Source organism: Chrysemys picta, chromosome 1, assembly GCF_011386835.1.
Source record: "Chrysemys picta bellii isolate R12L10 chromosome 1, ASM1138683v2, whole genome shotgun sequence".
NCBI classification, from domain to species: domain Eukaryota; kingdom Metazoa; phylum Chordata; order Testudines; family Emydidae; genus Chrysemys; species Chrysemys picta.
In genome coordinates this window covers 90,177,069-90,189,977 of record NC_088791.1, presented here as the reverse complement: position 1 = coordinate 90,189,977, position 12,909 = coordinate 90,177,069, and the positions used below count along the sequence as shown (strand labels likewise).

Genomic DNA, 12,909 nt, shown 5'->3' with positions numbered 1-12,909 from the left:
AAAACAGAAGCATTTGATATTGACTTACTGCAAATGCGACTGTTTATTTTTGAACATACTACATATGGGAAAAAGTCACTGGAGTGAAGAAGATCAAGGACATTTGAAAAGAATCTCAGCTGTGTCATATGAGGACAGAATGCAGAAAAAAAGGGGTGTGTGAGATCTTGCTACATCTTATACCCCCTAGGCCAGTTGTTCTCAACCCGTGGCCTGTTTGCGGCTCAATCAGCACACAGCTGTGGCCCATCCTCAGGGCCATACACAGGGCCGGCTCCAGGCACCAGCCTGGCAAGCAGGTGCTTGGGGCGGCCGCTCCAGAGAGGGGCGGCACGTCCAGGTATTCGGCGGCAATTCGGCGGACGGTCCCTCACTCCTGCTGGGAGCAAAGGACCTCCCGCCGAATTGCCACTGCAGATCGCGATCGCGGTTTTTTTTTTTTTTTTTTTTTTTTGGCTTCTTGGGACGGCCAAAACCCTGGAGCCAGCCCTGGCCATACAGGTAGTATATATATTGAGTGGAGGTGGCCCACATAACATATAGAGCCCACAATGGTAAATAGGTTGAGAACCACTGCCCTAGGCCAAAGCTGGAGTGGTTAAATACTACCAAAACATGAAATTTCCTAAACAAATTCTATGTAACATAGTCATCCATAATGAAGGAAATGGTACTGCCAATCCAAACATATACAAATCATGAGTCCAGCCTCCCAAGAATTATGATTGGCTTAAAAATAAAGAGATTTAAAAAAATAAATGTTTGGTTCTTTTTATTTGCCTTCTGGCTTTTCAGCCTTTTGGTGCACTTGCTTCACATGTTCAAGATTTGCCTCTGCATCTAGGAGAGCAAGAAACTTACTTTTTTAAAAATGAAAGCTGAGATTATCATGTAATATCAAGATATCAGCATCTGGAGTTTTCAGGAAAAAAACACTAAAAATTCAAGACACAATAGAATTACAAAAGTTGGCAACACTGAAGAAACAAACAATTGTAAGAAACATTCAGTGAAAATTTTATTTTTATAGGACACTATACTACAATGTTTCATTCATAGTATAAAATCAGATGTTTGCATAGCAGTGTATGATTCTCAACATGACTATTGTTTGAAAACATACCTTTTAGCTGATTGATCCTTAGTAGCTCAGACAGAATGTGGGACATTAGGCAGCAAATAAGAGATGTCCCTTAAAATTCAGGATGTGAGTTCATATACCCGTCAGAACTATTATGGCCACAGAAGTGATGTCAACATCCATGTTTCTGTGATTGATTGCTGCTATGTTCATCTGACATTTTCACATCATCTACTGATTCCTAGGCTATAAGTTTTCAGGAATCCTCAGTTACTTGCTTATGGCCATTACTCCTCTGGTCTCCACCTTCCAAGGAGGGAGAGTAATTATTATGAGTAGCCCAAGGAGGTACAAATTGATGCAGGGGGGTGTAATTAAGAAAAGGAAGATTAGGATGGATATCAGAAAAAATGTTAACAATGAGCTCTATTAAGTTGTGGAAATGGGACTCTGCCCCACTCTGTTCTCAGTTCCTCATTTAGAATGTGAGCTCTCTAGGCTAAAGGACCTTATTGCACCATATCTGCCATATTCTAACCACTGCACAGTGTTCTTGTACTTCTAGTAATGTTTCTAATAAAACATATTACAGGGACCAATCTTGATGGGCTGAGGGAGATGACAGAATGACTCAGTAGGTATTCTGCTCTGATTTCTGTTATTCTATGTGTCTATGAATGTTCCAGAAGAATAAGAGAGATGCACTCAGAGTAGTTTTGGAACAGGAAGTTAATGCAGTATTATCTGTTTAAAGTAGATTAAACAAAATCCAGTTGTTTATTATCCAGTAAATCAGCAAGTTGAGCAAACAAGCAGTGTCCTTGAGTCCGGATGAAATCCTGGCTCCACTAAAGTCAGTGTAAAACTCCCATTGATTTCAATAGAGCCTAGATTTCAAATATAACACTGAAATTCAGGAAACTCACTCTCTCTTTCTCAGTGTTTTGGATATTTACAAAAGTCTGTGTTCACATAACACATACCCAGATATTATACTTGTTGGCAAGGGACTGAATTTCCCCCCTAAACAAAGTGTAGCTTCCATTGATTTGAATGTGAGTTGTTCATGTATATCTGAAGGCGGAATATGGTCTAAAGCATCAGGGAATAGTACTCATAACATAGGTATCTACTAAGTGATCTAAAGGAAGATCTCCATCAGCCATTAGTAGTACTAGGGCTTGTACCTGCTTTCAAGGCCTCAAGCCACTTGAGGACAATGCAATCAAACTGATAGACACTTGACATGAGCAGATGACAGATTCCGTGAGAAGAGGACAGCAACAGATATAAAAAACCAGGATTTCTGTTTTTGCTTGGTGAGGCCGTGAGGGGTGGGAGCTATTGCTTTATAATATGAGTGCTGCCTGGGGATTCAGTTATGTGGCAAAGAGGGGAGAAATGTGCTGCTGTTTTGATACTTTAGTTATTTTTACATTGGGTTTTTAGAGGGCAGTTTTAAGCTGCAGTTAAATCCAATAAATAGTAGATATATCCCAGTACATTACACTATTCTCATAGTTATCATGACATGCAAATGTAACATACTTAATTCCAGTAACTTTACTAATATTTGCTGACTGCTTCCAGTAGGCAGACTAAGAAGAGCATTTAGGCCCAAAGCCTGCTCCCTTTGACAAGTCTCCCATTGACTTAAGTGGGAGAAAGCTCAGGCCCTCAATGAGTAATTACCCCAGAACATCCAGAGATGAGCCAATGAACTAGACATGAAACGCTCCATCTTCCATTCCCAATCTGATGGTCCATCCATCCACTCCTGTGCTCATACTGCTATACCAGCTTGTTATTTTAGAGTTCCTACATTACTGTTTATAAGCACAGGGTTGAATGTGCTGGTTTGCAATTCTAGGCTCACTTATAAGTGCTGGATAGAGTAATGTGGTTTGCTCATAAACCTGGCTGCTGACATTGAGTTATCTCCCCCTCCCTCCAAAGATAAAGAACAGTGAAGCATTTATTTGGCATTGGGGGTAGGCTCATATAAATATTACACGGACTTTGTAAACAGGTATAAAATATATAGTGCTCTTTTAAATACAGGCTTTTATAATGAGATAAACCAAGAAAATTCTGGTTTCAATTCAGTTGGTCTGTGCCACAAACACTGTATTTGCACAGATGGTGTTTAATTTCCTTGTTTTGTTTTTAAATAATCTCTGGAAAGTTATAAAAGTTGATTTAGTCTTCAGTGGGGCTTCAGTCCAGGTTCTGGTGGACAGTTAGTAGCTGCTGTGGATGTCCATTAGTCCCAAAATGCAAGATCCATCACATTCAGTACAATATGGATTCAATATTTATCTGCCTTAAGAGCTGTTGGCTCCCTCTACCTTTCTATTTCCTTTTCTCCCTTGTCAGAATAGCCAGGGGATGGTAGATTTTTTTACCTTTTCTTACCCCCGATTTGAGAATATTCTCAGGATGTGTTCTTGAGAGGATCCACTCAAGAACACTGCCTTGTTACCTCTGAATGATTTGTGGTTTGGGACCTAATTCCTGCAGGTCACAGATTTGATATTGGGGGATTCTTAAAAGATTGATTCTGTGCTGATCCTGGAGGTTTTCAGTCAGACATTTTTTGCCAGCGCTAAAAATCATTTTGATGGGAAAAACTAAAGGAATGAAAATGGTATCTTAAAGACATGAAAATTATATAGAGTGATCTAATAACCCCCAAACTTAGGGGCACAGCCAAAAGGGGTGACGTGGCAGGGCAAAACAAACACAAAGCAACCATCTGTGTTCCTCTGGGGCTTTAATGGATCTTTTACTTTATATCCATTTTAAATGGCCTCCTTTTACAACCCAGTTGGCCCCTCCTTCTTTCTCTTCTCTACCCATCAGTTCACTGTGATGCAAAGTTATCCTTATCAGACAAGGTACCAGTAATATCTCTTTTATAGCCTCAACCTTTCCATGAGCAAACACACAAAGCAACCTTTGGCCTCTCTGCTTTACTGAATTCTGTTGCTTTTAATTCTTCACAAGCAGACATGCCAGTTAGGGTAGATGGGCGTGGGGTGGAGGTGGAGGCAGAAAAGGGGAGAGAGTGAAGGGGTGAAAGAGATACGGTATAGCTGATCGGTGGATATACAACATGAATCTCTGTTTCAGCCTATCCAGGAACAACAACAATGTAGTGCGCGTGTATGTGTGAGCATTGGGCTATGGGTCTAAACTGAGAGGAGTAATGAGGCAACGAATGCTGGGTCCGGACCTCTGGCCATTGCTCCTCTGTCTCCAGCTGCTGTGGCAGGTTGGTGAGGGCAAGTGTGTCAAGGACAATTATGTAATCAATGTGATGCAGCTGAATCACTCAGACCTTCCATGGACCTTCGATAAAATAAAACCAGCTGTGCAGCTGGGACTACGTATTGTAGAAGAGCAGCTACAGAAGGCAGGTAAGGGTGTGAAGTTGTGTGTTCTTTTCCCCTTTAGAGTTTTTGGGTCAGACTGTGAGCCCCGGCCCCCCTCAGTCAGTGCTTCTACAAACTGCCCCTCAGAACTGTTCTTGGGCTGTCCAGTTACCATGTAGATCAGACAATAACTATCCCCTTCTTTCCAAGTAGCGGAGCCACAGTGCAAGGACTGAACCAGGGATGTTTGTGTGCAAATTGATGCAAACCCTTCCCTGAGTTAATTTCTGAAGATGTTCAATTGGGATTGAGGACATAGGAACTGCTGAACCAGAACAGACCAGATCAAGGGTCCATTGAGTCCAGTATCCTGGCTCCTGCTCTAGCAGAACAGATCAGTGATCTATCTGTTCTGGTAACTTCTATGTTAGATAATGACAGCTGCATCAGCCCACTCCCCCAATGATGCACATAATTTTGTAACTTTATGATAAAGAAATTTCATTCTGACCCCAGCTGCTGCTCAGATTATTGCCTGAAGTGTGGGGATCAGCAGCCCTTATAATTTTTAATTTAGGTAGCATCACTACAAATGCTATTCTTACTCATTTTCATATCTGACCCCTCTTTTCAATATCACTAAATCAGTTGTTCTCAAACATTTTTTGCCCGCAGACCACTTGAAAATTGCTGAGGGTCCCGGCCAAATGTTGTTTGTACCATTAGTTAACTATTGTAAAGTGCTTTGGATAAAAGCGCTATATAAAAAAAATAATTAACATTTTTGTTCTACAAATAAAAGCACACAATTAATATTTTCATATCAGTAATTTTACTTTTCTAATGCGATGGATGTGCCCTCTCTCCCCCGCCATGGCAACCCCCGAACTGGGGCTGGGAAGGAGAGGGGTGTCTCCCTCTCTCCCCCACCAGAGCAGCCCCTGAGCTGGGGCTGGGAAGGAGAGGGGTGTCTCCCTCTCTCCCCCACCACAGCAGCCCCTGAGCTGGGGCTGGGAAGGAGGGCTGCCTCTCCCCGGTAGCCACAGCCCTGGAGCGGGGTAAGTCGCCTCTTTCTCTGGCCGCTGCAGTCCTGCACATCTCAAATTCCCCCCACCCCCTCTTCTCACCACACTGCTATAGGAAAAAAATATCTGATATTCTGTTTCTGATCATGCCCAATATCTGACGCTTCAGAGAAGGATGTCAGCTCTCTATAGTGGAGCTAATTCTGCAATCTCATTCAGTGGAATGGAGGATAGGGGGAATTGCTTCCCAGTGAACTTTGGGAACAGAGGCCCATATTAATGGATGAGCTAACAGGGCCATAGCCCAGGCCCCTCAGAAGACTACACTCTCCCCAAACCATAGAATTGCAGTAAGTAATGTTGTAATCTGCACTCACTTGCAGTGATACTCAAACATGAGCAGTGTTGTGACACCAAGTGACAGGTCACAATGCCCAGAGTAGGGAGCCAGCCCCAGCCCCATAGGACAGGAGCCACTGCTGCAGGGTAAGTGTGGGCTGCACAGAGGTTTTTGAAACTGAGACCCTCCCACCCTTCCAAACAATTAAAAACACCGAAGGGAGGCCCCCGGGGGCAGAGAGTATAGCAGGGCTCAGGATATTCTGTGTCCAGGACCCAGAATGTTCTTAATCTGGCCCTGTTAGTATGAGACTGCACTGCTCTGTCTCATGAATGAACAGAGAGGGACTCTCAGTGCATCAGTGAGTAGATGTGTCTTGTAATGCTATTTCCCATTTCTCCTTCTATAGGAAAAAATGTGACAATCAACGCCACCTACCATAGCTTCAACACTTCACTGTATGTCTCACACGGTTGTCGCTCTGCCACCTGTGAGGGTGTGGAGGTCATCAAGCAACTCTATGTGAGTACTAGGTATTTCTACAGGAATCCTTCTTTTCTGTTTATGGAAGTGTGTTGAGTGTTGGCTAGAGGCAGGTATAGTGTGTGCTGGCGGCAAAGTACAAGCTTCCTACACAGACACTCAGTTCACCTCATTTCCAATTTATAGCACCCCCTAATTCCTACTGTCTGCCCCATACATCTGTATAGCTAGCCTCTCTTGAGCCACTTCGCTCCTCACCTGCAATTCCAACACAGCTCTGACGTTGCATGTTAATTCTGACATGTAGTCTCCCTGCTGTTCCAGACCTGAGCTCCCACACAGCTTTGTCATACACCTCTGTGCAGACCACACACTGCCATGCATCGTTCTGTCACCTCCCTTCTTCTCTTGCTCCAGATTCATCCTCTTATCTGTTCCCTCATTCCACAGCCCCTTCTCTCAACACTCCACACTTGCTCAGTGGCAGTTTATCTTGATGCTGTGTCTTCTCACATTTCACAATCTCCTCCCAATCCTCCTTGCCTGTGCCTTGCTCCACATTCTGCATTTCCCATATCGGTAGCCCCTTCCCTCACTTTGCACTCTCCGTTGCAAATGCTCTTTTATCTCTTACAGAATAGTGGCACACTTGGCTGCGTTGTCCTGGGACCCACTTGTACTTATGCCACGTACCAGATGTTCTCGTAAGTATCAGAAAAAAACATTACTGTGTTCCAAGGAAGTAAAATACTCAACAAAATTGTTTCCTATTCAGACTAGCAGAGACAATGAACTTCTGTGAGGGGCATACTGTGCTTCATAATCAGGGTCCTACAGAGCACTTATACCTGGCCACTACCTCTGGCAAGGACAAAATGCCCCCATAGAGCTTATTAATGCAACTGCTTTACCAGGTAGGACTCAGGAGAGGAGTGATAATGATTGACAAAAAGTAGTCCGATCACTCAAGGTCTCAGCGGGCTACCTCTTTAACACTCATAGACTCATAGACTTTAAGGTCAGAAGGGACCATTATGATCATCTGGTCTGACCCCCTGCATGCTGCAGGCCATAAAACCGTCCCTACCCCTTCCCTGGACTCTGCTGCTGAAGTCCCCAATCCTGTTATTAGTGACTTCAATCGGCAGAGACCTTCCTGCTAGAGATCCCTGCCCCATGCTGCGGAGGAAGGCGAAAAACCTCCAGAGGCTCAGCCAATCTGCCCTGGAGGAAAATTCCTTCCCGACCCCAAATATGGCGATCAGTAAGACCCCGAGCATATAGGCAAGAGTCTCCATCCTGACCCCTGTTAGCCATTATACTATTTACCTACCATTGCTTGGTTTTCCTTGACTACTATGTTTTACCATTAAACCATTCCCTCCATAAACTTATCTAACTTAATCTTAAAACCAGACAGGTCCCTCGCCCCCACTGTTTCCCTCGGAAGGCCGTTTCAATATTTCACCCCTCTGACGGTCAGAAACCTTCGTCTAATTTCAAGCCTGAACTTCCCCACGGCCAGTTTATATCCATTTGTTCTTGTATCCACGTTAGTACTAAGCTGGAATAATTCTTCTCCCTCCCTTGTATTAATCCCTCTAATATATTTAAAGATAGCAATCATATCCCCTCTCAGCCTTCGCTTTGTCAGACTAAACAACCCAAGCTCCTCTAGTCTCCTTTCATACGACAGGTTTTCCATTCCTCTGATCATCCTAGTGGCCCTTCTCTGCACCCGTTCCAGTTTGAGTTCATCTTTTTTAAACATGGGAGACCAGAACTGCACACAGTACTCCAAATGAGGTCTCACCAGCGCCTTGTACAACGGAAGCAGGACCTCCTTATCCCTACTAGATATACCTCGCCTAATGCATCCCAAGACAGCATTGGCTTTTTTCACCGCCACGTCACATTGTCGACTCATAGTCATCCTGCGGTCTACAAGGACCCCTAGGTCCTTCTCCTCTTCCGTTACTTCTAACCAATGCGTCCCCATCTTGTAACTAAAATTGTTATTAGTCATCCCCAAATGCATCACCTTACACTTTTCACTATTAAATTTCATCCTATTTCTGATACTCCAATTCACAAGCTCATTCAAGTCTCCCTGCAGGATATCCCTATCCTCTTCCGAATTTACAACGCCTCCCACCTTCGTATCATCCGCAAACTTTATCAGCCCACTCCTGCAATCGGTTCCGAGGTCAGTTATAAATAGATTAAATAAAATGGGTCCCAAAACCGAACCTTGAGGCACTCCACTAGTAACCTCCCTCCAACCTGACAGTTCACCCTTTAATACGACCCGCTGCATTCTCCCCATTAACCAATTCCTTATCCACCTCTGGATTTTCATATCGATCCCCATGTTTTTCAGTTTAACCAATAATTCCTCATGGGGTACAGTATCAAACGCTTTACTGAAATCCAGGTATATTAGGTCCACCGCATTTCCCTTATCTAATAAATCCGTTACTTTCTCAAAGAAGGAGATCAGATTCGTTTGGCACGATCTGCCCTTCGTAAAACCATGTTGTAATTTATCGCAATTGCCACTAATCTCCAGGTCCTCGCAGCAGGAGACAGAAATTATCTTGAACATAGGAATCTCCATACTGGCTCAGACAAGTGGTGCATCTAGACAAGTATCTTGTCACTAGCTGTGGACTATAGTAGATGCTTCAGAGGAAGGTGCAAGAAATCTTGCAGAAGACAGTGCTGGGATAATGTGCACTAAGAGACGGTTTCCTCCTAACCCCCAATATTTAGAAGGTTGCTCATTCCCTGAAATATGAGTGATTATATGCCTTCCAAATTCTTGTTTTTAAAAATATATTTAGTTATATACATGAACAACACAAGAGTAAAATTGTGTGTATATATAAGTGCAGATATTGTTATCCATAAAATTATGGTCTGACCTTTTTTTGAATCCTGCTACTCTCTAGGCCTCAACAACATTGTGTTGCAAGGCGTTCTATAATCTAGAATCTATGAATCTATTCCTTGTGAGGGTGTATGATTGATTTATAGTATACAATATTACCTGCTTTGCATATAGCAGTATTATAATATTTTCTGTATTACACTCCATCCCATTCCTTAAGCATCCTAGCATTGCTTTTTTGGACTCCTACTGTACCTCCTACTGTACCTTGATCAAAGAGCTTCACTGAGTTGTTTACAATAATTCCCAAGTTTTCTCCCCCACCCCCATCCCCCAGTTAGTTCAGAAGGTTTATGAGGAGTTGAAGCTTCTGCATGGCAACGAAGAGCACTAACCACTAGGCAACCAAGTTGACCCAGGGTAAACTGAACAGATTTGGGAACCAAAAGCAGGTACTTTACCTGGCAGTACTCTAAACCAGTCTGGTAAATTTCCATTTTAACAATTAAATCATCTTCCTGGCTCATTGCATCAGTTGTCCTCCCGAGCACTGTACATCCCTCCACTGGCTCCCCCTTTTCTACTGCGTCAAACATAAGCTCCATTGCTTCATAATGATAATGAACTTATTGCCTGGAGATAAAGTTAGACAGTAGTTCTGTCATACCAGTGCCAGATAATTCTAATTGCCATATTGTTCAGTACAATATTTCCTATGAAGTGTAAAAGAACTGCAGAATTCACTTAGCTATTTTAGATTGCCTTAGTGCAGAGGCTGGCACTGTACAATAATTTTACCCCCTACATAAGATGAAATGTGATAATTGGTTCTGGAGGTTCTTATATCACACCTAGAGGTTGAGAGAAAGATTACACAAGGGATTGGTTAACAGACAGGTAGCTTTTTGTTTCTAGCTCCCCTCTGGCCTCAAGAAAATGACAATCATCACCATCTGATCGCTGTTCCATTAACTGTTTAAAATAAGTTGATAGGTTTTAGACCCACTCCTAGCAGCAGAAAATGGCATCACAACAACTGTGATGGTTCCCCCCAGGGTGCCACCCAGAACTGGGGTGCCACTTGGCCCTCTGACCCACCAGGTTGGGCTCCCTCTCACACTGTACTGCTGTGACATTGCCCTGAGCTATGATTCCCATACACTTCACTCCAGCTCAGTGGTTAGATAAAGCAAAAACAAGTTTATTAACTACAAAAGATTTTTTAAGTGATTATAAGTGATAGCAAACAGATCAAAGCACATTTCTATCAAATAAACAAAAAATGCAAACTAAATTTGATATACTAGATAGGGTGAGAGTCTGCTATTCATATCAAATCTAAGAGATGATACAAGCAGGCTGAAGATTCTTAAGGGGCAAGCTGCACTTGTTTACAGCTCAGAATCCCCAGATGTTTCATTCACAGGCTAGAAATCCCTTTAGCCCAGGTCCAGCACTTCCTCCAGTCCAGTCTTTGTTCCTCAGGTGTTTCCAGGAGTCTTCTTGAGTGGGGAGAGAAGAACACCAGATAATGTCACTCCCTGCCTTATTTAGCTTTTGCATATGGCGGGAACCCATTGTTCCCAAAGCTCGGTTTCCAGACCGGTCTGTGGAAAAATACTGACATCCCAAGATGGAGTTTAGAGACATGTGGTCTCATTACATGTCCTTGTAGAGTCATAGCAGCCATCACTTGGAGGCTGCCTGTAGCATTTTCAGGAAGGCTCCCCAGGTGGAAGATAAGCTTCTCCTTGTTTAATATCTTTATTAATGATCTGGAGGATGGTGTGGACTGCACTCTCAGCAAGTTTGCAGATGACACTAAACTAGGAGGCGTGGTAGATACACTAGAGGGTAGGGATCGGATACAGAGGGACCTAGACAAATTAGAAGATTGGGCCGAAAAAAACCTGATAAGGTTCAGCAAGGACAAGTGCAGAGTCCTGCACTTAGGACGGAAGAATCCCATGCACTGCTACAGACTAGGGACCGAATGGCTAGGTAGCAGTTCTGCAGAAAAGGACCTAGGGGTCACAGTGGACGAGAAGCTGGATATGAGTCAACAGTGTGCTCTTGTTGCCAAGAAGGCTAACGGCATTTTGGGCTGTATAAGTAGGGGCATTGCCAGCAGATCGAGGAACGTGATCGTTCCCCTTTATTCGACATTGGTGAGGCCTCATCTGGAATACTGTGTCCAGTTTTGGGCCCCACACTACAAGAAGGATGTGGAAAAATTGGAAAGAGTCCAGCGGAGGGCAACAAAAATGATTAGGGGTCTGGAGCACATGACTTATGAGGAGAGGCTGAGGGAACTGGGATTGTTTAGTCTCCAGAAGAGAAGAATGAGGGGGGATTTGATAGCAGCCTTCAACTACCTGAAGGGGGGTTCCAAAGAGGATGGAGCTCGGCTGTTCTCAGTGGTGGCAGATGACAGAACAAGGAGCAATGGTCTCAAGTTGCAGTGGGAGAGGTCCAGGTTGGATATCAGAAAAAACTATTTCACTAGGAGGGTGGTGAAACACTGGAATGCGTTACCTAGGGAGGTGGTGGAGTCTCCTTCCTTGGAGGTTTTTAAGGCCCGGCTTGACAAAGCCCTGGCTGGGATGATTTAGCTGGGAATTGGTCCTGCTTTGAGCAGGGGGTTGGACTAGATGACCTCTTGAGGTCCCTTCCAATTCTGATATTCTATGATTCTATGATTCTAAGGCCTATTGTTTTTTCCTAATGGCCCATTGCCCTGAATAGGCCCTTCCCCACCCACAATCTAGACTGAAAGCATCTTGTCTAGTGTGAGTTACCCATCTATCCATGTGTTACTACACTTGAAATACAGATACATAGTCAATATTTATAACTTCAGATACAAACATGATACATGCATACAAATAGGATAATAATATTCAGCAAATCATAACTTTTCCAATGACACCTCACATGACTTATCTTGCATAAAATACATTATAATTACATCATAATCATTTGGAAGGGTAGTGTGTAGTGGAGGCATGCAGTGTACCTATACCGAGGCTAGTTAAATTGTCAGTTGAGCACCATTACGCTGTACTGACATTTTAATTAAAGATTTCGCCTGTTCTTTGGTGGGATGGGTTGGAGTATTATTTCAAATTTAGTTTGTTGTAAAACTAAGTCAGGACACAAAGTGAGAAAGTACTGGGCATGTGAATCACATGGTAGCTACCTTGATGTGACATCAATTCATGTATCAGTCATATTGTTTTTTTCTCCCTCTCCTCTTCCCCCTTAGCATTGACACAATATTGGACCTCCCTCTGATCTCTGCAGGAAGCTTTGGGCTGTCATGTGACTACAAAGACAACCTAACTCGAATCCTGACTCCAGCCAGGAAACTGATCTACTTCTTCGTTGACTTCTGGAAAGAATCCGGATTGCCATTCAAAACCAGCTCCTGGGAATCCACCTACCTCTATAAGACAAATGCCATCACAGAAGAGTGCTTCTGGTAAAAGCATTCCCAAGTCTCTCCCAGCTACTGTCCTAGAAAACTCGGACTCACCTCTGGCATGATTTCTTTAGGCTGTCCTTAGATTTCTCCCTCTTTCTCTCTCTCTAACTCTCTCTATTGCTGTCATAGAACTGAGAATTGGAAAAGACCAATTAGACCATCCAATCCCTCTCCTTTCCAGAACAGCAATATTCTCTACACCAGTGGTTCTCAAACTAGGGCCGCTGCTTGT

The 12,909-nt window shown here is 43.4% G+C and overlaps 1 protein-coding gene across 3 annotated transcripts in view; it reads left to right on the top strand.

Moving 5' to 3' along the window:
* Nucleotides 1-4,064: 4,064 nt before the first annotated feature.
* Nucleotides 4,065-12,909, top strand: part of GUCY2C (guanylate cyclase 2C) — a 70,882-nt gene continuing 62,037 nt past the window's right edge. For all 3 annotated transcript variants that reach the window (XM_065562404.1, XM_065562400.1, XM_065562396.1), the window contains exons 1-4: nt 4,065-4,500; nt 6,230-6,342; nt 6,940-7,007; nt 12,459-12,674. In XM_065562404.1, coding sequence (XP_065418476.1) covers nt 4,290-4,500; nt 6,230-6,342; nt 6,940-7,007; nt 12,459-12,674 — 608 coding nt within the window. In that variant the 5' untranslated portion in view covers nt 4,065-4,289. The remainder of the gene's footprint in view (nt 4,501-6,229; nt 6,343-6,939; nt 7,008-12,458; nt 12,675-12,909) is intronic.